Source organism: Sardina pilchardus, chromosome 9 (assembly GCF_963854185.1).
Source record: "Sardina pilchardus chromosome 9, fSarPil1.1, whole genome shotgun sequence".
Taxonomy (NCBI): Eukaryota; Metazoa; Chordata; class Actinopteri; order Clupeiformes; family Clupeidae; genus Sardina; species Sardina pilchardus.
In genome coordinates this window covers 34,207,481-34,232,829 of record NC_085002.1, presented here as the reverse complement: position 1 = coordinate 34,232,829, position 25,349 = coordinate 34,207,481, and the positions used below count along the sequence as shown (strand labels likewise).

The window sequence follows — 25,349 nt, the reverse complement described above, 5'->3', positions numbered from 1 at the left end:
TTGGTTGCTAGGTACATGGAGGTTTCATGTAGTTGACTGGAGGCATAGTTGATGATAACTGACAGTTGGAATGGTTGAACAGTTAAATAGTTGAGTAGTTTCAATGGGTAAACGATTTAATAGAGCATTATTGCAGTGAGGACTTTTATTTTGAAACAGTTGTGGACAGAGGGAGTAGTGAAACAGGATCTGTAGTCTTAATGAGAATGTATGCTTAAAGCCTGAGAGAGAGAGAGCTCCTGCACCTGGACTGGCCACCTGGCATAAGATTCTGATTGCCCTATTATGATGTCATAATGTAATGTTAAGTCTATGGGGAAATTGTAATAGTTTTTATTTAATAGTTCAAAAAGTATAAAAGTTACAAAGTTGAAAAATACATAGCTGAAGTCACCTAAGTAAGACCTACGCAGCGCAGTTTGAATGAAGTTTCTACGTTAAACGGTTGAAGCTGAATTGGACGCACAAAAACGTAAGAAGAAGAATAATCGCCTATAATAATAATAAGAAGAAACCGGATAACAGTAGAGTGCATTTTCATGCACTCTAATAATAATGACCTACTAGAAATGCAATTCCAAGGAATTACCAGTGCATGAAAATGCAAAAATAGATAGATAATGTAGATATGGTTACTAAGGTGTAGCTAGCGTAAACATGGTGGTTGCATAGTTTACAGAGAGTTGATAGTGTGAAGGTAGACAGTTTAAAGATGAAACATTCCATTCTAACTTAACTAATGATTTCTATTCATGTTAAAATGTTGATTAGCTAACTTAGCTAATGAATTCTAACAGTTACGCTAAAATGCTAATTATGCTAGCAATGCTACTTTACTAACAATGCTAACCAGGTTGATTAGCTAACTTAACCGCTGATTTCTAGCAGTAATGCTAGAAATGCTAACTATGCTAACAATGCTAAATTTGCTAACAATGCTAACCAGGTTGATTAGCTAACTTAGTTGATGATTTTTTTGCAGTTATGCTAAAAATGCTAACTATGCTAACCATGCTAACTAGCTAACTTGCTAGTGAGGACTTTTATTTTGAAACATTTGTTGATAGGGTATCTATGGTGGCCATCATCAGGAATAAAGAAGTTACTGCAGTATAATAACGTTGGTTGCTATGGAAACGGCCATAAACGCTTAATTTTAATGGTTGCTATGTTGGTTGCTAGGTACATGGAGGTTTCATGTAGTTGACTGGAGGCATAGTTGATGATAACTGACAGTTGGAATGGTTGAACGGTTAAATAGTTGAGTAGTTTCAACGGTTAAATGATTTAATAGTGTATTATTGCAATGAGGACTTTTATTTTGAAACAGTTTTGGACAGAGAAAGTAGTGAAACAGGATCTGTAGTCTTAATGAGATTGTATGCTTAAAGCCTGAGAGAGAGAGAGCTGCTGCACCTGGACTGGCCACCTGGCATAAGATTCTAATTGCCCAATTATGATGTCATAATCACAATGTTAAGTCTATGGGGAAATTTTAATAGTTTTTATTTAATAGTTCAAAAAGTATAAAAGTTACAAAGTTAAAAAAAACATAGCTGAAGTCACCTAATTAAGACCTACGCAGCGCAGTTTGAATGAAGTTTCTACGTTATACGGTTGAAGCTGAATTGCACGCACAAAAAGCGTTAGAAGAATAACTAGAGAATGTAATTCCAAGGAAATTACGAGTGCATGAAAATGCAAAAATGTACAGATAAATCATGTAGATATGGTTACTAAGGTGTTGCTAGGGTAGACATGGTGGTTTCATAGTTTTTGAAAGTTGATAGTGCGAAGATATACTGTTTAAAATTGAATTAGCTTACCTGATTACCAGATTAGCTAACCTGGCTAATAATTTTTAGCAGTTTATGCAAAAATGCTAACAATGCTAACCATGCTAACTATGGTTACGAGGTTGATTAGCTAATTTAGTTGATGATTTCTAGCAGTTATGCTAAAAAAGCTAACTATGCTAACTTTGCTAACAAAGCTAACCAGGTTGATTAGCTAACTTAGCTAATGCTTTCTAGCAGTTATGCTAAAAATGCTAACAATGCTAACAATGCTAACTAGCTAACTTGCTAGTGAGGACTTTTATTTTGAAACATTTGTTGCTAGGGTATCCATGATGGCCACTATCAGAAATAAAGAAGTTACTGTGGTATAATCATGTTGGTTGCTATGGAAACTGTCATAAAAGCTTAATTTTAATGGTTGCTATGTTGGTTGCTAGGTACGTGGAGGTTTCATGTAGTTGACTGGAGGCATAGTGGATGATAACTGACAGTTGGAATGGTTGAACAGTTAAATAGTTGAGTATTTTCAATGGTTAAATGATTTAATAGTGTATTATTGCAGTGAGGACTTTTATTTTGAAACAGTTGTGGACAGAGGAAGTAGAAACAGGATCTGTAGTCTTAATGAGATTGTATGCTTAAAGCCTGAGAGAGAGAGAGAGAGCTGCTGCAGGTGGCCCTGGCCACCTGGCATAAGATTCTAATTGCCCTATTATGATGTCATAATGTAATGTTAAGTCTATGGGGAAATTTTAATAGTTTTTATTTAATAGTTCAAAAAGTATAAAAGTTACAAAGTTGAAAAATACATAGCTGAAGTCACCTAAGTAAGACCTACGCAGCGCAGTTTGAATGAAGTTTCTACGTTAAACGGTTGAAGCTGAATTGCACGCACAAAAAGCGTTAGAAGAATAATACCCATGATAAATAATAAGAACTAGAAATGCAATTCCAAGGAATTACCAGTGCATGAAAATGCAAAAATAGATAGATAATGTAGATATGGTTACTAAGGTGTAGCTAGGGTAAACATGGTGGTTGCATAGTTTACAGAGAGTTGATAGTGTGAAGGTAGACAGTTTAAAGATGAAACATTCCAGTTCTAACTTAACTAATGATTTCTATTCATGTTAAAATGTTGATTAGCTAACTTAGCTAATGATTTCTAGCAGTTACGCTAAAAATGCTTATTATGCTAGCAATGCTAACTTTACTAACAATGCTAAAGAGGTTGATTAGCTAACTTAACCGATGATTTCTAACAGTAATGCTAAACATGCTAACTATGCTAAATTTGCTAACAATGCTAACCATGTTGATTAGCTAACTTAGTTGATGATTTTTTGCAGTTATGCTAAAAATGCTAACTATGCTAACCATGCTAACTAGCTAACTTGCTAGTGAGGACTTTTATTTTGAAACATTTGTTGCTAGGGTATCCATGGTGGCCACTATCAGGAAACAAGAAGCTACTGCAGTATAATCATGTTGGTTGCTATGGAAACGGTCATAAACACTTAATTTTAATGGTTGCTATGTTGGTTGCTAGGTACATGGAGGTTTCATGTAGTTGACTGGAGGCATAGTGGATGATAACTGACAGTTGGAATGGTTGAACAGTTCAATAGTTGAGTAGTTTCAGTGGTTAAATGATTTAATAATGTATTATTGCAGTGAGGACCTTTATTTTGAAACAGTTGTGGACAGAGGAAGTAGTGAAACAGGATCTGTAGTCTTAATGAGATTGTATGCTTAAAGCCTGAGACAGAAGGTGCCTCTCATATAGCGTTTACTTGTCCTCTCTCGCTCCTCACTGATCTACATAAAGAATGATGGAGCGGCAACAATGGGATAGTCTAGCCCTTCTTCTATCTTTCTTTATGTAGATCATTGAGGATCGAGGAGCGAGGGAGGACATATAAACGCTGCTTGAGAGGGACCCACAGTAAATACTTTAAAAGTTGTATGTAGATAGTCTAATTAATGTTGATAGACAGAATGTTTAATGGATGTTGATAGGCAGATTGTTTAATAGATATTGATTGACAGTTTAATGGGTGGATGAGTGAATGGTCTGAAGAAGATGAATGGATAGAAGGTTGGATGGAATGTGCCTTATATTCTTGTTAAGAGAGACACTGATACAGCTCTCTGAGAGTAGTTGATACAGGTGTAATCAATTTAACTGGCTAGTCTGAGACAGAGTAAATAATTTAAAAGTTGAATGTAGATAGTCTAATTAATGTTGATAGACAGAGAGTTTAATGGATGTTGATAGACAGATTGTTTAATAGATGTTGATAGACAGTTTAATGGGTGGATGAGTGAATGGTCTGAAGAAGATGAATGGATAGAATGTTGGATGGAATGTGCCTTATATTCTTGTAGAATGGAGAGACACAGCTCTCTACTGAGAGTAGTGGATACAGATACAGGTGTAATCAATTTAACTGGCTAGTCTTAAGAGAGCCAGCCTGAGACAGAGTAGATTGTTTAAAAGTTGAATGTAGAGCGTCTTATTGATGTTGATAGGCAGACTGTTTAGAATGGGTGGATGAGTGAATGGTTTGAAGAAGATGAATGGATATAAAGTTGGATGGAATTAGGAGAACTTATTTTGATACTGTTGTGCGCAGAGGATACAGGGGAACAGAATATGTAGTCTTCAGAGAGATTGTATGGTTAAAGCCAGAGAAACTGACAGTTGGTGCCCAGGTGGCCGGCCACCTGGCCTAAGATTCTAATTGCTGCCGTGATGTCATAATGAGCAATGTTAAGTCTATGGGGGGAATTGTAATAGTTTTTAACTAATAGTTTAAAAAGTATAAAAGTTTCAAAGTTGAAAAATACATCCCTCCAATGTCCTAAGTAAGATCTACGTAACACAGTTTGAATGAAGTTTCTACGTTAAACGGTTCAAGCTGAATTGCGTGCGTTAGAAGAAGAATAATAAGAAGTTGAAGTAGAAGACTAGGAAGAACAGTACAGTGCATTTTCATGCACTGTAATAATTCGGATAACAGTAGAGTGCATTTTCATGCACTCTAATAATGACCTATAATAAGAATAAATCGGATAACAGTAGAGTGCATTTTCATGCACTCTAATAAGAAGAAACCGGATAACAGTAGAGTGCATTTTCATGCACTCTCTAATAATAAGAATACTTTGGAAGAACAGTATAGTGCATTTTCATGCACTATAATAATAAGAAGTAGAAGAAGCCTAGGGATAACCGTACAGTGCATTTTCATGCACTGTAATAAAATGCCTAGGAAGAACAGTACAGTGCATTTTCATGCACTGTAATAAACAGCATAACAGTAGAGTGCATTTTCATGCACTCTAACTAGAAAAGCATTTCCTGAAGGAAATACCAGTGCATGGAAAGTCATTGCTAGGATTAAGCTAGGGTACTTAAAGTGATAACTATGTTGCTAGGCTAAATAGAGTGGTTACTATTCCATAAGAAGTGGTTATTAGGTTGGTTGCTAGGGAAATCACGTTGGTTGCTAAGGAAATCATGTCGGTTGCTAAGGTGGTTGCCAGGGTGTCATTATGAAAGTGGTTGCTAGGTTGTTACTAAGTAATTATAGTGGTTGCTTTGCTATAAAAAGTGTTATTTTAAATATAGTTTTAAAAAGTTATTGAAATTGGGAGAAATAGAGAGAGTGATAGAGAAAGTGAAAGGAAGTGAAGAAAAAGAAGTGAAAGAAAGTGGGGATGACAAGTGAGCTATCCAGTCCATTTAAATCCCTCACTCTGGCCTATAGGACACTGACTGGATCTGCTCCCAGCTACTTCAGTTCTTTAACTCATTCACTGCCATTGACGTCTTTAAACGTCATTTTAGACACATACCTTGACTGCCACTGACGTCTATAGACGTCAATTGCGTTTTTCAATGGGGAGGGCTCCTGGGTGGGCTTGGGAACGATCTGGCATGGTTTCAGGCTTGTAAACAGACTGTACTAGCGATCCGAGCCGCTAGATGGCAGCAGTGCCATTTGGATGATTAGTATCTGCCAACATGCAGAGATGCAACATGCAAGATGCAAGCTAACAAACTGAAGATCGACCACAGTGGATCTAGTTTGCACGTGATCCAGCGAATAAATATGCTTACTTCTTACATCAAGGATGGAAAACATGTGAACGGTATGATGCATTTACATTGAATATTGCTATATAGACTAACAACAACTTTGCTAGTGCTAGCTTGCTAAGTCTACCGTCCTGTTCAGAGTCTTTAGCGACCATCAGAGTCCCTAGCAACCTTGACGAGACTGACGAGATAACAGTGCAATCGTGGTTGACATACTACTGAAACGCTAACGTTAAAAAGTTGATTTTCACAAAAAGATCGTTTTCTCCATTTTTTGGTCAAAAACAGGTGTTTTTAACATAACCAACCCATGTTCTACTGACGATTACTAAAGAACGGAAAACGATAGAAACAAGCCGATTTTTCCTGGTAAAAGAAGAGAGTCTACTCTTTCATTTGGTACCTTTGGTGTTTACATAGTCATAAATCTCACCGTTCGGTGGATCTTGGAAAAACGGTCAAAATGTTGTAAAACGTCTGGCAGTATGGAGCGCTCTGCACTGAAAATGGCTGGCAGCCAATGAGTTAATCACGATGTACATTCCCAACCGCCCATTGCGATCTTCTGAGGAGCGTCTGTTATGTCGACCAACCATACATGCTAGGTCAAATTGTAGATCCTATTCTTCAGTGGTTCCGTGTTGGTGGAATGAGTTGCCTAGTGCTCTCCGTTCCAGCAACAGCTTTGGATCTTTTAAGAGGGGTCTTAAGGCATATTTATTTAATATGCACTTAGTCCTTTGAGTTTGTGATGTGTTATGGTTTGTATAATAGTATTGTTTTGTTATAATTTGTCTATTGATAGAATTTGAAATTTATTTTGCTATTGTCCTTAAATTTAGCAATACCATGCTTTAGTTATTATTATTATATATAATTAACTGAGTGACTTATTTGATTGCTATTCTCATTTCACTGTTTTATTTCTCATTAGGTTAGTGCTTAAAATTATTGTTTTACTGATAATATTACTATTCTCCCTAGTTTGTAATTGTTCACTGTTAATTTAATTTGTATTGTTATTTATTTGTATGTCGCTTTGGACAAAGGCGTCTGCTAAATAACCATAGCCATAGCCATAGCCATAGCCATAGTTCAATGGAGAGACACACAGAGAAGAAGTTCCATTGAAGTTGCTGAAGTCAGTGAGAGAACACTGGCAAAGTTGATTCCATTCTATTTCTTTAAAAGCTAATTATGATGTCACAAAGCCAATGTTAAGTCTATGGCAAAATTAAGTTCAGTTTTTATTTAATATTTCAAAAAGTAAAAGTCGTAGAAATATGAAAAGTAATAGGCCGAAACTTTGATGCAAGAGCTACGTGACAAAGTTTGAACCAAGTTCCTACGATAAGCGGTTAGAGTCAAATTAGGGCCTGGAAGAATAATATTAAAAAGAAAAAAAATAAAAAGAAAAAACGTAGGAATAACAATACAGTGCATTTCCATGCACTGTAATAATAAGAAGAAGAAGCGACCGGATTTCAATAGAGGGGATGCATCCCCTCTAATAAGAAGCGACCGGATTTCAATAGAGGGGATGCATCCCCTCTAATTAATAAGTTGGTGTCCAAACGTTTGAATATATATTTGTACACACACACACACACACACACACACACACACACACACCTACCTGAGGTCTGTACTATCTGCCAGAGAGATTGCTGGTTTTCTCACTGCACTGCTGCACGCAGCACTGTTACTGTCAAGGAAGAGATAACAATGAACAACATTCAGTGGTCATATAAGGAAAAACATTCAATCTATTTATCCAAATTCTTTAATAAAATCATTTTCAGCACTTTACTTACTCAATTTCCATGTTCAGCAGCTCCACCAGGGCCGAGAACGTACCCACCTCCAGCAAGAGGAATACATTGTAACGCATCCAGTGTTGCACCTCTGCTTCAGATGAGCACTCTGCAAAAGTGCCTGAGCAAATAAAAGCAAGGAATGCATTGATGACCACAAAAAGAATGAACAACTTAATCCTAGAGATGTTGCTCTTAAATGCAACTTATCCACCTGCAGACTTTGGACACACCATTACTTGACTGCACAACATTTTGGATTTCCACACATTTGCGCAGAGAAAGCTTAATAAAACACGCCTAACTAAATATGGGGGCCATTACACGGTTTTTGATTATGTAAATAATGATTGATGTGTTTCAGGTTTCAAATATTTCCATTTTTAAGTTGCTGTTCTCAACAATGTAAAATTTGAAATAAAAACAAAAAAAATGAATGAGGGATTTCACAGTGTTCTGAAATTGCGGGTAAAAGAACATTTGGGTTTTGCATTTCCGCAAACTGTTCCATCAATTTCATACTATTGTCCAGCTGAACCTAAGGATAACCACGTAGTAAATAATGGGCAATATATGGCCAAACAACTGCAATATGGCCCGTAACCCATTGTGCCTTTGTGTTCTGTAAGCATGGTCAATCTTAAAACAATATAATGTAGTGATTTTACCCTTCAAACTAATTTTGATGCCACACTGACATACATCACCAAGAACGGAGTCATGACTTTGCAGATGTGTTGTTATAACTGTGTATGTGATGAATAAATCTCTCTGAATGTCAATCTTATTGCTTGTTATTGATGACGTCAAACTAGGGTCTGTAGTGCTATCAAGGATCTATGCTCTAACTGACTGTGCAGCATCTTAACCCTCTAACCGCCCAGGTTTATTTTGATTTTTGCATAAAAATTTCATAAGCCCATGGCTTGAAAGTGGTCAGAGATAAAGTCCTACTGTAAATGTGAAAATCATTGAGTATGAACTAAAGTTTATGAAGGGGGTCAATTTTCTCATCTAATTTGCATATTATGACGTCACAGATTGGCAATAGCGTCAAATTATGCACATTTCAGTAAATACTGATTGTTGAACACATTTGAGCAGTTTTACTTTGATTTTTGTAATTTCTCCGACATAACAAACAAACAGGACCACAGCCACATGTAAACCAACAATAGTAAACTATTAGTATTACCACAATCCCTATGTTACTATATAATAAAGTAGCCTGGTCAAATCAGTTCCTATCGCGGATGACTTTGTTGTTCTTCAGAGCCCTATTTTTACTAGACCTGCTGTCTGTACCATGTCAATTACAGACACTATCATCATGATTATCACTGGCACCAAGCACACCATGCTTATTTGAACCCTTTGGTCAACATTGCTGCAGGTAAACATTGACGTACACACGCAAAGACCCACCTCCATTCACAGACGCATCTTGACTGTCACTGCCAATGAACGACCGATCATAATCTCCAAAAGGCAGATATTCTCCTTCAGAATCAGAGTAGGTGAATAGCAGACCCAAGACTTCATAACACACGACTTTGTTTTTTAACATTTGCCGTTTTTCTGCTTCAATTTGTGCATAGCGATCGCGCATTTCACTTCCGCGTTATAAACAGGAAATGCGTCTTTTTTTTTTGTTTCTCGCGAGTAATACAGGCACTTCCTGAAAACTTTTTTACTCGAATTTGGGCTTGAATCGAAGCTCTGGATGTCTGCCATCTAGTGGTGGAGAGTACAAAGGCGATTTGTCACCCTACTCGGATCTACCGTCTGTTTTAATCAGTGATGTTGCTTGTCGCCGTACGGCGCCTTGGGCGGTTAGAGGGTTAAAAGGAACTGTTTCTCTGTCTGCAGCAATACAAGAGTATTGTGAATGGTACAGTCACATTCATATCTTATCTTGTGTATCAGTAATTCTGTGTATCTGCATACCGTATATTGCCAGTTAGCTGTGGGCAGTAGTCCTTGCGGTGTGTTACAATGCAACGTTATTTCAGAATGTTGGTAAACAATGGCCTGAATGGGCCAAAAAATACTTCCGGGTGGTAGAACGCGAGTGGCTTCCACTGATTTACTACTGTAAACGGTTACTGTAAACGTAGTTAAAACATTGTTGTTGATCAAGTAGTAGAGATGCACCGATTGCAATTTTTTGGCCGATTCCGATTTTTGATTTTTCATAGAATTTGACCTGCCGATACCGATTTTAGCCGATTCCGATTTAATTTCTTCTAACCACTTTACAGCACAAACAAAGAGCTTTGTTCTAGCCTATATTTTCTTTAATACAACATGTTAATATAGAAATGTAATCAACTTATCAATGGCTGGTAGAAAAATGTGAATAGACAGATTCTTCTTCAAGTCTTCTTCAGCTGCAGTATTCCCAGTGTGGGACATTCATTTCACACATACTAATAGAAATGCACTGTAAGAACACTATTTTTTTTTCTTCTCACATCCAATATCCAACTGTTAATATCTTCAGAATACTGATAACTGGAAAGCTTGGTGTAGGCTACATGTGCTAGACTGAGATGTTGGGAAATGACAACAAAAAAAAAAACAAATTTTGAGAAGCCTTGAAACAAAGCAAATGACATACATTCTCAGTCCACACTCTTCTTTGAACTTTCGCGATTGCTTGTGGATACTAAGGAAGTGTCCATATTTGGATGGCATAACGTCATGCAGGAGAAACACAGCTTTCCAACGACACCACGCATGATGTGTTTTGTATCACGGTCGCGGTAGTTTATGACACGTTAGAATGCTAACTTTTGGCGAATTTAGAAAAAATATACAGGCGTGATCAGACAAAAGGTAATGAAATAAACCTCTAAATGTGTAAACCGGACTTAGTTGTTGTAGTAGTGTGAAAGAATACATGATAAGTTGGATAACCGAGGCAAAGCTATGTTTATTCCTGCCGTGTCTCGCCTGGAGTATAAAGGCTATGTCGCTGCTTATTGATAGCGCTTGTGGTTCAGCTGTGGGCACGCAATTAGCGGCAAGGACGGGCTTTGACGAGCGCTATAGCCTATCCTTAAGTGACAGCTTAGTAAATTCCACGCAATATGGCAAAGCAGCGTTCGCTGCATAGAAAAACTCAGTATTAGCGCTTTATCCAGCCCTGACTGTTGGCCTTTGCTAGCTTCATCAAACTTTGCAAACACAGTGTGATGTTGTTACAAATACGTGCGAGTGCATTTGACCGGCATAAAATCGGCATGTCTCAGGCTGACCGGCCGGTCGCCGGTCATGACCGATCACGTGAAAATCGTCCGATTCCGGTCACCAGCCGATCGATCGGTGCATCTCTATCAAGTAGTTAACGAAAACGTGTTGTGACGACAGTTACATGACGAAAACATGTGTTTAGGGTTGCGCCGCCAGATATTCAGCAAATTCAGTAGGGTTTTTATCGGTTTCCTTCAGAAACAACTGATATGTATTCAGCGGAGACAGTGGGCTAGAGTAGGTGAGGAGGGTAAGCGGACGTCAACAAAATGAGTGAGAAGATAGCAAGACTTCAGTTTCATGTGTAAATCTTGATCCATCATAAAATATATTCATGAAGGCATTTTCAGTGAACCTTAAAGGTTGGGTATGGAAATCGCAAAACGGCCGGCAGATTTTGAACATATACAACTTAAGTCCCTCCCTCCATGGACGCACTGTATTCATGCATGAGCGAGAACTCAGATGCGCGAGAGCAAGCCAGACTAAATTAAATGCCAGCCTAGCGTCGACAGCACTATGAGCTTTAGTCTCCATACAATCGCTCACATCAACTTCCCCAATGACATTTTTTATTCACCTCCAAAGGGTTGTAGGTAATAGTTCCACAAATCAGACAAGGTAGATGATTGTATAGCCTACATAAAAGCACCAATTAGGTTGCAGCCCTTTCATTCGGAAATTCTAAAACAACGATGCATTTTAATACACCAAAATAACATTTGATAAATACCATTTTTCAGTGGGCATAGGTGTGTATATTTGAACAGAATCTGGTTTGGCTCTTACCGGGGTGTTTATCTCCTGAAATATTCGAGTTTAGTGTTGGCCCGTTGGTTCGCCTATTCCACTGTAGCTCCAAGCGGTAAAGTTTCGGTTTTTAATTAGGGCTGTCAAAGTAACTGATTAATTTAGATTAATTAATTTGAGATAAAACTGAGTAAAAAAATGAACGCAGATTAAACGATGACCTTTGACCCAGAGCCTGGATCATTGATTGGAACATTTACTTTAAATAAAACGGCCTGCCGGTGTTAAAAAGAAAGTGTTGATTAAAACAAAGTCCTCTGCAATGTCTGCAGCACAGAATTTGCATATCACCGGAGTTCGTCAACTCTTAAGTACCACATTACTGCAAAGAAATAGTGTTGACATTGCGATTTTGCGATTACATTTTATATGCGATTAATTTAGATTAATTAATCACAGAGTATGTAATTAATTAGATTAAAAATTGTAATCGATTGACAGCCCTATTTTTAATGTTTACAACACTCTTCGAGTCACGGTAAAATGTAATTTTTGCTACATAGCTTATTTATTGCGTGGGTGATTGAGTTTCCGTAGGTATCCGCTTTCTTGGTTTGTATGGAAATTAAGTGACACATACAACAAGAGGGGAACATAGGGGACGTGCAGCAGGTATAGACAGCAGGCCTAGTTGGTTTCATTTCAGCACTGGCTCGCGGTCACCAGCTTTGAGTATGTGCACGAAAGGGTCGCGCGCGCAGGGGGGAGGAGAAGGAAGACTTGACGACGACTTGACGACGACTTGACGACGACTTGACGACGACTTGACGACGACTTGACGTTAGATTGACGAACGAGCTGTGAAATTATGGTATAGGGTTTAGAATCCTATTGGCTGGAGTTTTTTTAGCCCTGCCCGTTCCGCAGATGATTGACGTGTTTAATTTCCATTTCAACGCTTCCAACTCAGTGGCTGTAAGTGGGTTAGGAATAGGATTAAGTAATTTTGCAAAAATGGCCAAAAAAGCTAATTCCATACCCTACCTTTAATTTTTACATTATACCATATGGTACGTAAAATGTGTTTACACTAGTAGCCTAGAAAAAGAAGTAGCCTAGCTAGAAGAAGCATCGGGTCCCCGAGACATGAGTTTGCCTTGATATTTCCCACGCCAGCATTGGCTGTAAGCGTAGGCTAGTACTTTTTCTGCGTTTACTTAAAGGGATATTCCGCCATTTTTGGAAATACGCTCATTTTCCACCTTCCCTCGAGCAAAACAATCGATATTTACCTTGTTCCCGTTCATCCAGCCATTCTATGAGTCTGGCGATACAACTTTTAGCTTCAGCCTAGCATAGATCATTGAATCGGATTAGACCATTAGCTTCTCGCCTGCTAGCTTCATGTTTAAAAGTGACTAAGATTTCTGGTAATTTTCCCATTTAAAACGTGTCTCCTCTCAAGTTAGAAAGTGCAATAAGACCAACTGAAAATGAAACCTGGCGTTTTTCTAGGCTGATTTGACATGGAACTACACTCTCATCTGGCGTAATAATCAAGGCAACTTGCAAACGCCTTGATTATTACGCCAGATGAGAGTGTAGTTCCATGTCAAATCAGCCAAATGAGCGTATTTCCAAAAATGGCGGAATATCCCTTTAACCTGTATTCTTTATGTAGCTGTAAAGTCAATAAACTGTGTCGATGTATTAGTCTTCAAGTTCACGTTATCTGCCACACTGAAATAGCCTGCTTAACCTTAATGCTATTCTGATGTTAATGTAGGCCTGTAAGTTTAACGAGTGAATGGGCATGTACTAACACATTGTTTGTGTTAGCCTATATTGTTTAAGATAGCTTATTGACTATGACTTGCTGTAGGCTACAGCGCCCCATCCATATTTCACTGTCAAAAAAGGTCACTGCCATCCGATCCGAGGGACAAAAATCGTGGCCTTTTTAATTGGATGACAGGGAAACCATCTACCATAGCCTAACACATTGTGAGTCAAAACAACAGTGACTAAAATAACTACTCAATGGTAGGCTGGGGCTCCTTCAGAGGCGTCATGCAAGCCAAAATTCTTAGGGGGCACAATCAGCGACGTTGGGGGGGGGTTCAAGTATTAGATACATTAGATACATATTGAGCGTGCTATATTAGTATAAAGATCCCAAAATCCCAGAATAGACTAATAGGCTACCTTTGAATAGAATAGGCTATTTGGTAGGCTTTAGTTATTTCTCTGTGGCTACTACGTTCACCTGCCTTGCTGTTCTATTTTTAATCTCTCCTGTTGGGGAAGACTATCAAATGGCTTTTAAAATTAAAGTAAACATAGCCTTGTCAGTCGTTAGCCTAGATATAGCGAGCTACGCAACTGAAACAAAAGTCACAAACTCTGTAGAACCTAACTCCACATTACGGTTTCATTTACAGTAGCCTAGGCCTAGGCCTAGGATAAATAGGAACCAACTGTAGGCCTATTGCTCACAAATATACTGTAGTGTAGCCTACGAGAATTTGAACTTGCCTTGGCTTTGACTTCACCTGCCAACACTAACGTAACGTCAACGCATCCCTGAACTTGAAACTCTTCCTCTCCAATCGCGACAGCTTTCAATCACAACGAGTTCTAGCCACGTTTAAAGTGGTAGATAAACCAGTTTGTCCTGGCGGGCTACATCCCACTGCCCATTCACTCCCTGAGAAGCCGGCTTCCCTAAATGCGATTTTGGAGCGTTTGGTGAAGTTTGTGATCATCACCAACATTTCCAGGTCCACAAATAATTCCGCTACTTTTTGATATCATCCGAATGTAATGTTGATTTATTGCATAGCCAGCCTACTTACCACTTCAACACCATTGACTGTAGCTGTCCAAACTGTGCAGTTAATTAGCCTAACGTTAACGTTATGCACGCTCAACGTGCGTGTGCGTTTCTACGGGAACATAGTATATGCTACAGAAACCAATTTTAGGAAAAGGGCTGATGGCTGGTCTTTAGCTATATGTTTATTACACATCCAGAAGAATACATTTGAGTCGTTATAGGCGCTATAATTGATTATTATGGAGCATGATCGGAAAGTTATGATTGAAAAAAATATCAGGGACGAAAAATCAGAGGGGGCACGTGCCCCCTTTACTTCAATGGGCATGACGCCACTGGGCTCCTTTACAAATTATATGACAAAGGTACAGCATTCATAAGATCTTTTGAGTTTATTCCCTCATCTGTCTAAATTTTCACCACGTCTGTTCTTATATCAGTTTACCTGTTGGCGATCTGAATCTTGTCCCAACTCAGAAAGAGAAACTGGGCGTCCGACAAAAGTTATCTCAAAACATTGGATTGCATGCCTGCAGTCAGGAGGACACTCCTATTAGAAGGATTTTATGCTAATGTTCGCTTGCATCGTGTCCGGTTAGGACACATGTATTGATGTAATAATCCTGTCCTCGCTCTCACAGATGACAACAATGTTTCTGAAATAGCTGTGTAACTCCGGCATATTTATTATGTGCATGCATAACGTACATACAATCACACTGACCATCTAGCTTCACGCTTTGCTGCCTGCTCTGTTTTCTATCCCATAACTCCCCCGTGTTCTTAAAAGGTATATCCCCATAGTGCTGCAAACATCACAAAGCACCCAGCAACAAGAAAATAATTCACTCAAACCATTTACTCTGTTTTCTCGACCTCCCAGGGCCTTGTTAAATGATATGGAAATGGTTGTTTCATAGTAAGAACGCTTCGCTTTTGCCACCCGGAAGAATTTTTTGTTTAAATTATGTTATTGTGACATCATAGTAAATTATCGTATAGGTAATGCAAGTCAACTTGCAACTCAAGAGGCATTGCCACTAAGACTTAAATGGCTTGGTGTGTACTGGCTCTTACGGAGGATATCTAAATATCGACATTTCTTTTTGCTGTCAATTATACTATGTCCAAGACATTATAGACTGTGTGTGTGTGTGCGTGAGTGTGTGTGTGTTTATATGCACATACCCTGTGCGATGTAGAGTATTGCTCTGGCAATTTTCAGTCTTTTTTCACGGGCTGTGACCTCTAGTCCATCCAGTAGGCGCATGGCATGTGCTCGGTGATGGACAGAGTCTAACTCTGTCCAGCACTTGTCTGTTACTAACAGAGATAGGGTGACATAATAAACATTAAGAATCACATTTGTAAAAATTAAATCATGGGCTACAGGTTCCACAAATGTCTGTATTCTAAAGCAGACATTCAATAACATATATTACCATAAAGATTTTTACCATGAGTTCTGAAGTCTTCTTCAAAGCATTTTCTGTTCAATATAAACTCGGGTCCCTCTGTATAACTATATATCTCTGAAAAACATTAGCATACGTAACATGAGCATTGTGAAATTATAACTGACCAGTTCAATCATGAGTTCACCAAATATAATTAATTGAATACAGCTCATGGCATTGAACACCCACTGACACAATTAAAAACTCACCTGATAATTCCGATGCCCACTTGTCTGTGTCCGCATATTCAAATTCTAGATCCGGAAACTCAGAGAAGCCCTGGTGAATCACATTATCATATCCATGGATATGGTTAAAAAGTGACCTATCAGTATCATTTGACAATGTCCTAGCACAATTTCATATCAAGGTCTTGTTTCTCATGAAGGTGCACCAAAGGTAATGTGAACAATCAATGTCAAAGCTCAGAAGTCAATCTTACTTGCTAAGGCTATAACTGGCAAAATAATGTTACATTAACGCTAGATAAATTTGGTGCAGGTCTGCGTAACCGGTATCAATTTTCCCTGGACAAGTTGGTGAAATGCCAATATATCTATAATGACATTACAACAACAGGCAGGGTATAGAAGTATGACATCATTAAGGCATATATTATATTTGCAACATGATTAGGCCATTTTTTAAATAAAATAAATGTTGTCAATAAACGGCATTAGGCCTAAATAGGCCCAACGTTAGGCTACTCAATGCAAGTCCATTTGGCATCACGTAAATTCCCTTCAGCTTTAGACCTAGGCCTCAGAATTAATCAGAATAAAACCTGAACAAACAAATTCAAAATACATGCAACTGGGCTTATCTGATTCATTATTTTTTTGTGCATATTTTTATGTTGTGCTGCTGCTGGCTTGAAATCAAATACTGTATGCTTTGCCAACCTTCACAATGAAATGAAAATTTCTTAAATAAATACATTTCACAAATAATTTCGCAGCGTGTTCATCAGGTTTCGGGACACCAGTAGCCTCCATGTCGACAAAATGAAAATTATCTAGACTCTGCTCTGGTATAATTCTCGGAACAATTAGGGATTTGGGACTGCTTGGATTTCAGCCTAAACGTTTTGATGGCTCTCTAGCAGTGGCGCAAAAGTGGGGTATGCAGTATATGCGGTGCGTATGGGCGCACCGCCAGGGGGGGGCGCCAAAACAAGGACTTGACAAAAAAACAACAACAAAAAAACACGTTCTTGCGCTTTTAAACATGGGTCATGATGACTATCCACTAAATCTGTTTAAAATGTATGACCTGACCACTGATAAATGGTAAATATTATAATCAGTCATGTTACTGCAGTGGGCGCCCTCGATCTACTTTACTTTCCACAATGCTTGAAAACCCCAGTGGAGGGAAGAGGAGAAGGCGGAGGTGGGGAGGGGTCGCTGCTTAGCGTCAATTTTGTTGATACTGTGCATTTGGCTATTAACGTGGTGAGGCTTGTTTGAAGTGATTTGAAGATGGGGAAGGCAAAAAAGTTGTCAGGCGCTCAATTTAGGAAGATAAAAAACAGAAAAGGAGAAGGCGTCTGAGGGGATGCGTCAGAAAATGATTAAATGGATGAAAGACAGCAACAGGTAGCCTAACCTATGAACTATGTAGCCTAACGATTACCGGTGTAACGGTAAACCATGATAAAAACTGTTGATGATAACAATTACCTGTTCATTTTAAATATCATTATTATCACGGTTGATAACCACGGTGTGGAAACCGTGTGCTAAATTCATCTCAGCTTCATCCGAGCCTGCTTTTGACATAGGCCTGGTAGTAGTGCTGGGCGGTATACCGGTTCGAACCGAAAACCGTTTTTTATTTTTGTTATGATATGAATTTTTCATAAATCGGCAACAGCGGTTTAAATAGCCCTAAACATTTCCGGAACGCAGGTGCGGTAAATTGTTTCACGGGGGACGTATTTCATTGTTGCACCGCCTAAAATATGTGCATATGTGTCTAAATTGACGTTTAAAGACGTCAATGGCAGTTAATGTTTAAACCCATTCCACTAACGTTATCAGGAGAATACCTTAAAGTTTTATTTTGAGCACTGGTTGTCACTCATTGGATACATATAAGGGCAATTCCATATCAGTTGGAACAGGTTTGACACCATGGTCCTCAGTTTTTCCTGATTTTTGGTCTTTTTTACATTTTTAAAACTCTACATACATATATAGTCCATGAGTAAGAGAACATGTTGAATATGGTAAGTTTTCGTATTTCGAGGCTATGAGCCTTCAAAGTTGGCCAAAATGGCGTTTTTTCCTAAAAATGCCACTTTTATTGCCTTTTTGCAGATGAAATGCAAATCCAAAATGTCCTTTTTCCTGCAATAGTATGCCACTTCGTAGACCATGTGAATATGGTAGATCTGACCTGTCCATTTTAATATCTCCACAGCACATGTCTGAAGTTAGAAAAAATGAAAAATTGTCTTGGCTGAAGGAGGTGTTGGTTTGATTTATATGAACGTCTTAGAAGGACAATATGGGGTGTAAACCCATTTCTCTGTTTGAGGGATCGGAATGCCATCCTGTAAACAGGATAAAAATGTTATATCCCATTTTTACTCTTTAGTGATCCCTTAAAATATGTCCAAAAGTTGTCATAAATGAAAAAGGCGACTAAATTGAGGGGCTTAAATGGCCAAATGGATCAAGTCACACAAGGCTAAAAATGAAATATAAGACAGAAGAGATACTGAGGGAGAACACTGTGAAATGTATAACCCCTGTTATGATGGCCTTAAAATAATATGGTATACTAAAATGTTGGTTTTCTTCTAATGAGACATGGAGGAACATTTGGACCAAAAATCAGGAAAAACTGAGGACAGACCTGACCTGTTCCAACATGATAGAGTAAGTTAAGCACCCAGCCAATTAAACACCAAGGATAAAGTGAAAGGGACAACACACAATGGCATGCCACGGTAACCTACCTAAATCATAGAGCTTAACATTGCAAGACACTTATCTTTTCTATGACACCAGAAATGTTTTCTTTACCTTGTTAGTTTTTTGAACATTCATTTTATTTAATGAAATCTTGAACTATGCATGACTATTTTGCTAAAATGAAACCTAATTATGTTCACGTACTTCTTAAAGTGACAGGCACTCAATTAGACCTACACACCATCCCGTAATATAATTAGACATGTTAATTCAAATTACTGAATATTTGTTTAGCTATAAGTAATTATGAAGATCCTAAAATACTACAAATTGTTAAGAAAATATATAAAGTTTATGAATTCAAAAATGAAATAGAAACAAGACAAGCCATTTTCTGTGTGTATGGAGGGTTAAACAGAGACTAGGATTGCCACTGCTGTGAATGATCTGTATCCCGCTTAGGGCAATAAGGTTTTGCCTACATGTAACTGTGAGTTCAGACCAAGACCGTCAAAAGCGTCAAAGTCGCTGCGATCCTGCGAGTCGCTGCGATCAAGCAGCAATCCTGCGAGTTTGACATTCTGACTAGTTGACGCCGAACCGTGTCATAGCTCATTACCATAAAGTTAACTGAGGCTCAACTTTTTTTTGACACCTGTGAAGCTCATGAAGCCACACTCACCCAGAACGCTTTTGACGCCGGTAACGCCGACTCTCCATAGAAAATGAATGATTTCAGGCGCTCTTGACGCTTTTGACGGTCTTGGTCTGAACGCACAGTTAGGTAATAAAAATGTAAAACATGGTCACACTTTTTAAATCTATTTCAGCTTGTGTATAGGCTATCAGTGCTTTCTTAACATATTGAACACATATTTTGTTTTTAAATACCGCGATAATACCGAAAACCGTCATAATTTTGGTCACTATAACCGTGGGGGTTCCGGAAACTTACCTTTCCAGAAATGTTAGTAAAGTGTTGTTAAAGCGTTGCCAGCTGCAGCAGCGACATTTCCGGAAAGGTACTGACTCGATTAAATTCATTCTGGACTATCTATCCGACCACATAAAGACGTGGGGATACTTCGGTTTGGCTTTAGGGACCCTCTACTCACTACCACGTAAGTGTAGTGTTGTTTGGAACAGTAGAAGAGGTATAAAAATAGTGTTTTGTAGCGGCGAAATGACATGCCCGGGTCACTTCCAGGCTAACGAGTTTTGGCTAAAAACAGTGAACTCGAACTTTCTCAAAATACATCCGAATGACATGATTTTGGTGTCAACTCAACGTATGTACTCCCAATAGTCCAAAAATTTGATCTAAAGTGCATTTCACTCCGGATTATCCCTTTAAGGTCAATTTCACACCAGAATTCTCCTTTAATCAATTTGGTTTATATTTCTTGTGTGGTAAAAAAAAACACTTGTTTGCAGATAGGCCAATATTACACTTTTCATTTATTCATTTGGGATATTTTGGGAAATGCACAGCAGGGCTACCTGTGTGGGTGGCGTGACGTGACAAATCGATTACATTGTGGTTGGCACCAGTTTTGCTTGCCTAAAACTCACTGCACTCTTCTTCTACATGGACCCCAAATCAAATACGGTAATCAAAGCAAAAACAATAGGGTTCTCGCAGCTGCCATGGGGTGCATGGCTGGGAGAGTTTGGAAAGTTTGAGATGTCACTGAATTTGCCAGTAAATCACGTAACGAAGTTACCAAACTTCCCCATAGCTTCCTTTATAAGGTTAAGGTAATTCAGACATCGTAACATTCCAGAATGCTCCATCTTTCATGAGAACATGAGTTAAATTGCGGATGCAATATCATCCCTAAGTGGGTATCAATCTGGCGTTAGTTATCCACCTTAAAAAGGGACTGATTATTCCCACAATTATTATTATAGAAGATTAATCTTGCTGTCAAATGAATATAGACAGTAGAGAAAAGACGGCCTAACACTAACGTTAACGTAAACTATGCCATCATACGTTCGCTATGCTAACAGCTCCTCATGCTAGCTTACGTTGAACAAACTTAACATTACCTCCGAGTCTTTTCTCTGGTTGCGGACGCAGTCGGCACGACCTTTGTTTGTTAACATCGTCCTTTGTCTATTATTCATAATACCACTGATGTTCCCGCAATTACCACCACCGTCCATTTTTACCAAGACGAAGTATGTTTGCCAGCATAAAGATGTCTTACTTCTAAAAACAGTGGTACACCCATATCAAACATCCGGAGTTTTACATGTCAGTTCCGTTCTTCTTCTTCTCTTCTTTAAGGCGAGTGGCCAACAACATTTGGTGCATTACCGCCACCTTCTGAAATGGAGTGTGGGTTCATCCTGCTATGCAGCAAGGTAGGCTATTCATGGTTTTCATCAGGCCCAGAGCCATATACAAGTAGAAGAGTGCAGTGAGTTTTAGGCATCTATATGGCTCTGATCAGGCCCCTTTCCACAGGTGGATTAATTAAATAGAATATATACTTTTTTGATCCCGTGAGGGGAAATTTGTTTCTCTGCATTTAACCCAATTTAACCGAATTAGTGAACACACAGCACACACACAGTGAGGTGAATCACACACTAACCTAGAGCAGTGAGCTGCCTGCCCAACCAGCGGCGCTCGGGGAGCAGTGAGGGGTTAGGTGCCTTGTTCATATGACATTTTTAGGCTTTGTTATTAGTTCATAGCCTATTCTCTGCAATTTGTGTGTCTGTTTATTCTAGCCTAAGATGTGATGCGCTGCATCATCAGTAATTGACATTGACCATTTTATTTTAAAAAAATTCAATTTAAATAAAAAAATTTGAAATGTCTCAAAATTAGCCCAAACTTTTTTCCATTTCATATCTAGAAATATGTAATGCAAGAACGGGGGGGCTATAATTTCCCCTTTGGCACCGGCAATCCGGTATCAATGTAGTGTCTGATGTCAGATTTCCAAGTCCAAATGACTTAAGTTTCCACTCACTGTCAAAGGCATGTTCAGTAGGCTGCCCTAACACCAAGGTAATGTGTGGTAATAATACCTCCCTTTTTTTTGGACCATTCAAATGTTCTAGATTTTCATTTTTTATCCAAATAATTATAGCCTAGGTTATTGTCTTTTCTATACAGTAGGTGGCAGTCCAGGATAAGAAATAGCCTAGAGCAGCTAGTTGAGTAGAGAAAGATTAAAACGAGACAAAGAAAAGAAGCATACAAGTGCAAATGGATATTCTTAAATGTACAATGTACAATTGGACATTATTTTTTACAAAGGAACAAGGCCTATGCATGGGGAAATGCGTTTCTCCGATTATCTAACTTCCTGTAGGCCTACGTGATTTGTGATTACGTTACATTGTGAAGTTACAGTTATGCCACTAGCTCTCAATGACAGTCTCCTGAAGAGATTAATGTAGGAGAGCAAGATCCTCAGTTCCCCTAACCAAGAAAAAAACGTTCTAAAAACGTTCTCCTAACCAGAAATTGTTTGCTGGGTTACCTTCAGTTATCACAACGGCAAACTGGAGGCTCTTCTCTGGGCATGAATTCGAATGTTCAAAATTCCCGGTCTTTGTGTATTCTTTTGGCAAGCCATGATAGCCTACAGCCAAAGCTCACCCATAAATCATGAGATGCGGTCCCGCTCATCACATTGTCGGCTGGTTAACCAGACATAATCCATAACTTAGCCAGAATTACATGGCACCCTTTATTTATTTTGGCAAATCATAATTAAGCCATAGGTGGCTCAAAAAACGCACGCGCAAGTCATGAGATGCGGTCCCGCTCATCACCTTGTCGGCTGGCTAACCAGACGTAATCCATAACTTAGCCAGAATTAAGGCAGATCATAATTAAGCCACAGGTTGCCCAAAAACCTTAGAATGGCCTTTTCCTGTGCCAAACAAAGCCCAAAGAGGCCACATGTATGCCAAAGGAAAGCCAAAATGATTTGCTATCTGGGAAAGAAAGCTAACAATTTCTAGTTAGGAGAACGTTTTTAGAACGTTTTTTCTTGGTTAGGGGAACGTTGCCTGAAAGTTGCGAAAGTTGCCCCATGGTTCCCCAGGAAAGTTTTCCTGACGAAAATATGTTTTTTTCTGGCTATTTATTTTGGTTAGCAGAACGTTCTCCTACCCTTTAGAATATTTGGTTGCATTAACGTTCCCCTAACCTCCCAGCAACAACGTGTAAAGGGGAAAAAAATAAGTAAATTTATCGTGACATCCAGACATGGCTCCGCTTTATCAGAGACACTTATATATGAGGAGACACTGCACTGGAAAAATCGCCCATTGAAAACATGGGGTAACTTCGTAAGGCGAAAGATGGCGGTTGTTTACACCGGTTTGCTATGGTTTGCACATGTCCCGCCTCTTCCAGTGCCGTTGCTCCAATCATTTGGCCGATCCTGGGCGGTCACGCTTTTTGAAAGCTGCGTCGTGAAGAATAGAGCATGCGCAGTCCAAAATTACCAGTAAGAAAAAGGCTTTTTAAGTGTTAATTTGATACAAAACCACCAAACCTTTTCAGCGATTTTAGTCTGATTTTCATCGTGATTTCAAACATGTGATTTTTATGTCTCTTACACCTCGGAACATGGACATCCATTTAGATAGAGGTCTTGTTCCGGTCAAAGTCGCTGCCCGACCCCATGGCCAATATAGCTGCCGAGTGACGCGACTTGCTTTAAAAAGACTTTGGCTTTATCCTCGCCGTCTGCGACGACAGGGTATCTGTGACCTGGGAGAACGGACGTCTCTGATGATCACTACACATATTCATTTTCACTTACCGCTAACTGCTTGCTGAACTGCGACGAAAACGGCCCGTTACTTCCCGTGTGTCAGCTAAACATTTAAATGCGGGTTAGGTCTAATACTTTCTTGACTACGGTGTCTTTTTTCCCATAATAAACGATTAAAGGGATATTCCGCCATTTTTGGAAATACGCTCATTTTCCACCTTCCCTCGAGCAAAACAATCGATATTTACCTTGTTCCCGTTCATCCAGCCATTCTGTGAGTCTGGCGATACAACTTTTAGCTTCAGCCTAGCATAGATCATTGAATCGGATTAGACCATTAGCTTCTCGCCTGCTAGCTTCATGTTTAAAAGTGACTAAGATTTCTGGTAATTTTCCCATTTAAAACGTGTCTCCTCTCAAGTTAGAAAGTGCAATAAGACCAACTGAAAATGAAACCTGGCGTTTTTCTAGGCTGATTTGACATGGAACTACACTCTCATCTGGCGTAATAATCAAGGCAACTTGCAGCTACTGGCACTACTACTGCTTGTTGTCTATGGGGACTATTTTCAGATGCTGCGTAAGATATCACTGCGCCTATGGTACGTTTGCAAGTTGCCTTGATTATTACGCCAGATGAGAGTGTAGTTCCATGTCAAATCAGCCTAGAAAAACGCCAGGTTTCATTTTCAGTTGGTCTTATTGCACTTTCTAACTTGAGAGGAGACACGTCTTAAATGGGAAAATTACCAGAAATCTTAGTCACTTTTAAACATGAAGCTAGCAGGCGAGAAGCTAATGGTCTAATCCGATTCAATGATCTATGCTAGGCTGAAGCTAAAAGTTGTATCGCCAGACTCACAGAATGGCTGGATGAACGGGAACAAGGTAAATATCGATTGTTTTGCTCGAGGGGAGGTGGAAAATGAGCGTATTTCCAAAAATGGCGGAATATCCCTTTAAGTCAGATCAAAACATCAGCAGAGCAGGCTAGCCTAAGCTGAAATGTCCCATCCACATTTCAAAATTCAAAACTGGCTGCTTTTATTGCATCGTATTCCATTGAAAGTCCTCGGTTCAGAATTATGAGGGATTTTGGTTTAATTTGTTTTAAATTGGGACTGGGAATTGTGGGATAGGCTGAGTGAACAACACAGTAAAAACGTAGGCTAACTTGGACTACGTGTTAAAGGGATAATCCGGAGTGAAATGCACTTTAGATAATTTTGTCGGACTATTGGGAGTACATATGTTGAGTTGACACCAAAATCATGTCATTCGGATGTATTTTGAGAAAGTTCGAGTTCACCGTTTTTAGCCAAAACTCGTTAAGCTGGAAGTGAACCGGGCATGTCCTTTCGCCGCTACAAAACGCTTTTTTTATACCTCTTCTACTGTTCCAAACAACACTACACTTACGTGGTAGTGAGTAGAGGGTCCCTAGAGCCAAACCGAAGTATCCCCACGTCTTTATGTGGTTGGATAGAGAGTCCAGAATGAATTTAATCGAGTCCGTACCTCTCCGGAAATGTTAATAAAGTGTTGTTAAAGCGTTGCCAGCTGCAGCAGCGACATTTCCGGAAAGGTACTGAACTCAACGTATGTACTCCCAATAGTCCGAAAAATTTATCTAAAGTGCATTTCACTTATTATCCCACAGA

The 25,349-nt window shown here is 39.0% G+C and overlaps 1 protein-coding gene across 3 annotated transcripts in view; it reads right to left on the bottom strand.

The window, feature by feature from the left end:
* The window catches only part of LOC134092043 (striatin-interacting protein 1 homolog), a 108,378-nt gene extending 87,196 nt beyond the window's left edge, over positions 1 to 21,182 (bottom strand). For all 3 annotated transcript variants that reach the window (XM_062544846.1, XM_062544847.1, XM_062544848.1), the window contains exons 1-6: positions 20,990 to 21,182; positions 16,226 to 16,295; positions 16,017 to 16,091; positions 15,748 to 15,882; positions 7,719 to 7,839; positions 7,541 to 7,609 (exon numbers count right to left, since the gene is read on the bottom strand). In XM_062544846.1, coding sequence (XP_062400830.1) covers positions 7,541 to 7,609; positions 7,719 to 7,839; positions 15,748 to 15,882; positions 16,017 to 16,091; positions 16,226 to 16,295; positions 20,990 to 21,106 — 587 coding nt within the window. In that variant the 5' untranslated portion in view covers positions 21,107 to 21,182. The remainder of the gene's footprint in view (positions 1 to 7,540; positions 7,610 to 7,718; positions 7,840 to 15,747; positions 15,883 to 16,016; positions 16,092 to 16,225; positions 16,296 to 20,989) is intronic.
* Positions 21,183 to 25,349: the final 4,167 nt, after the last annotated feature.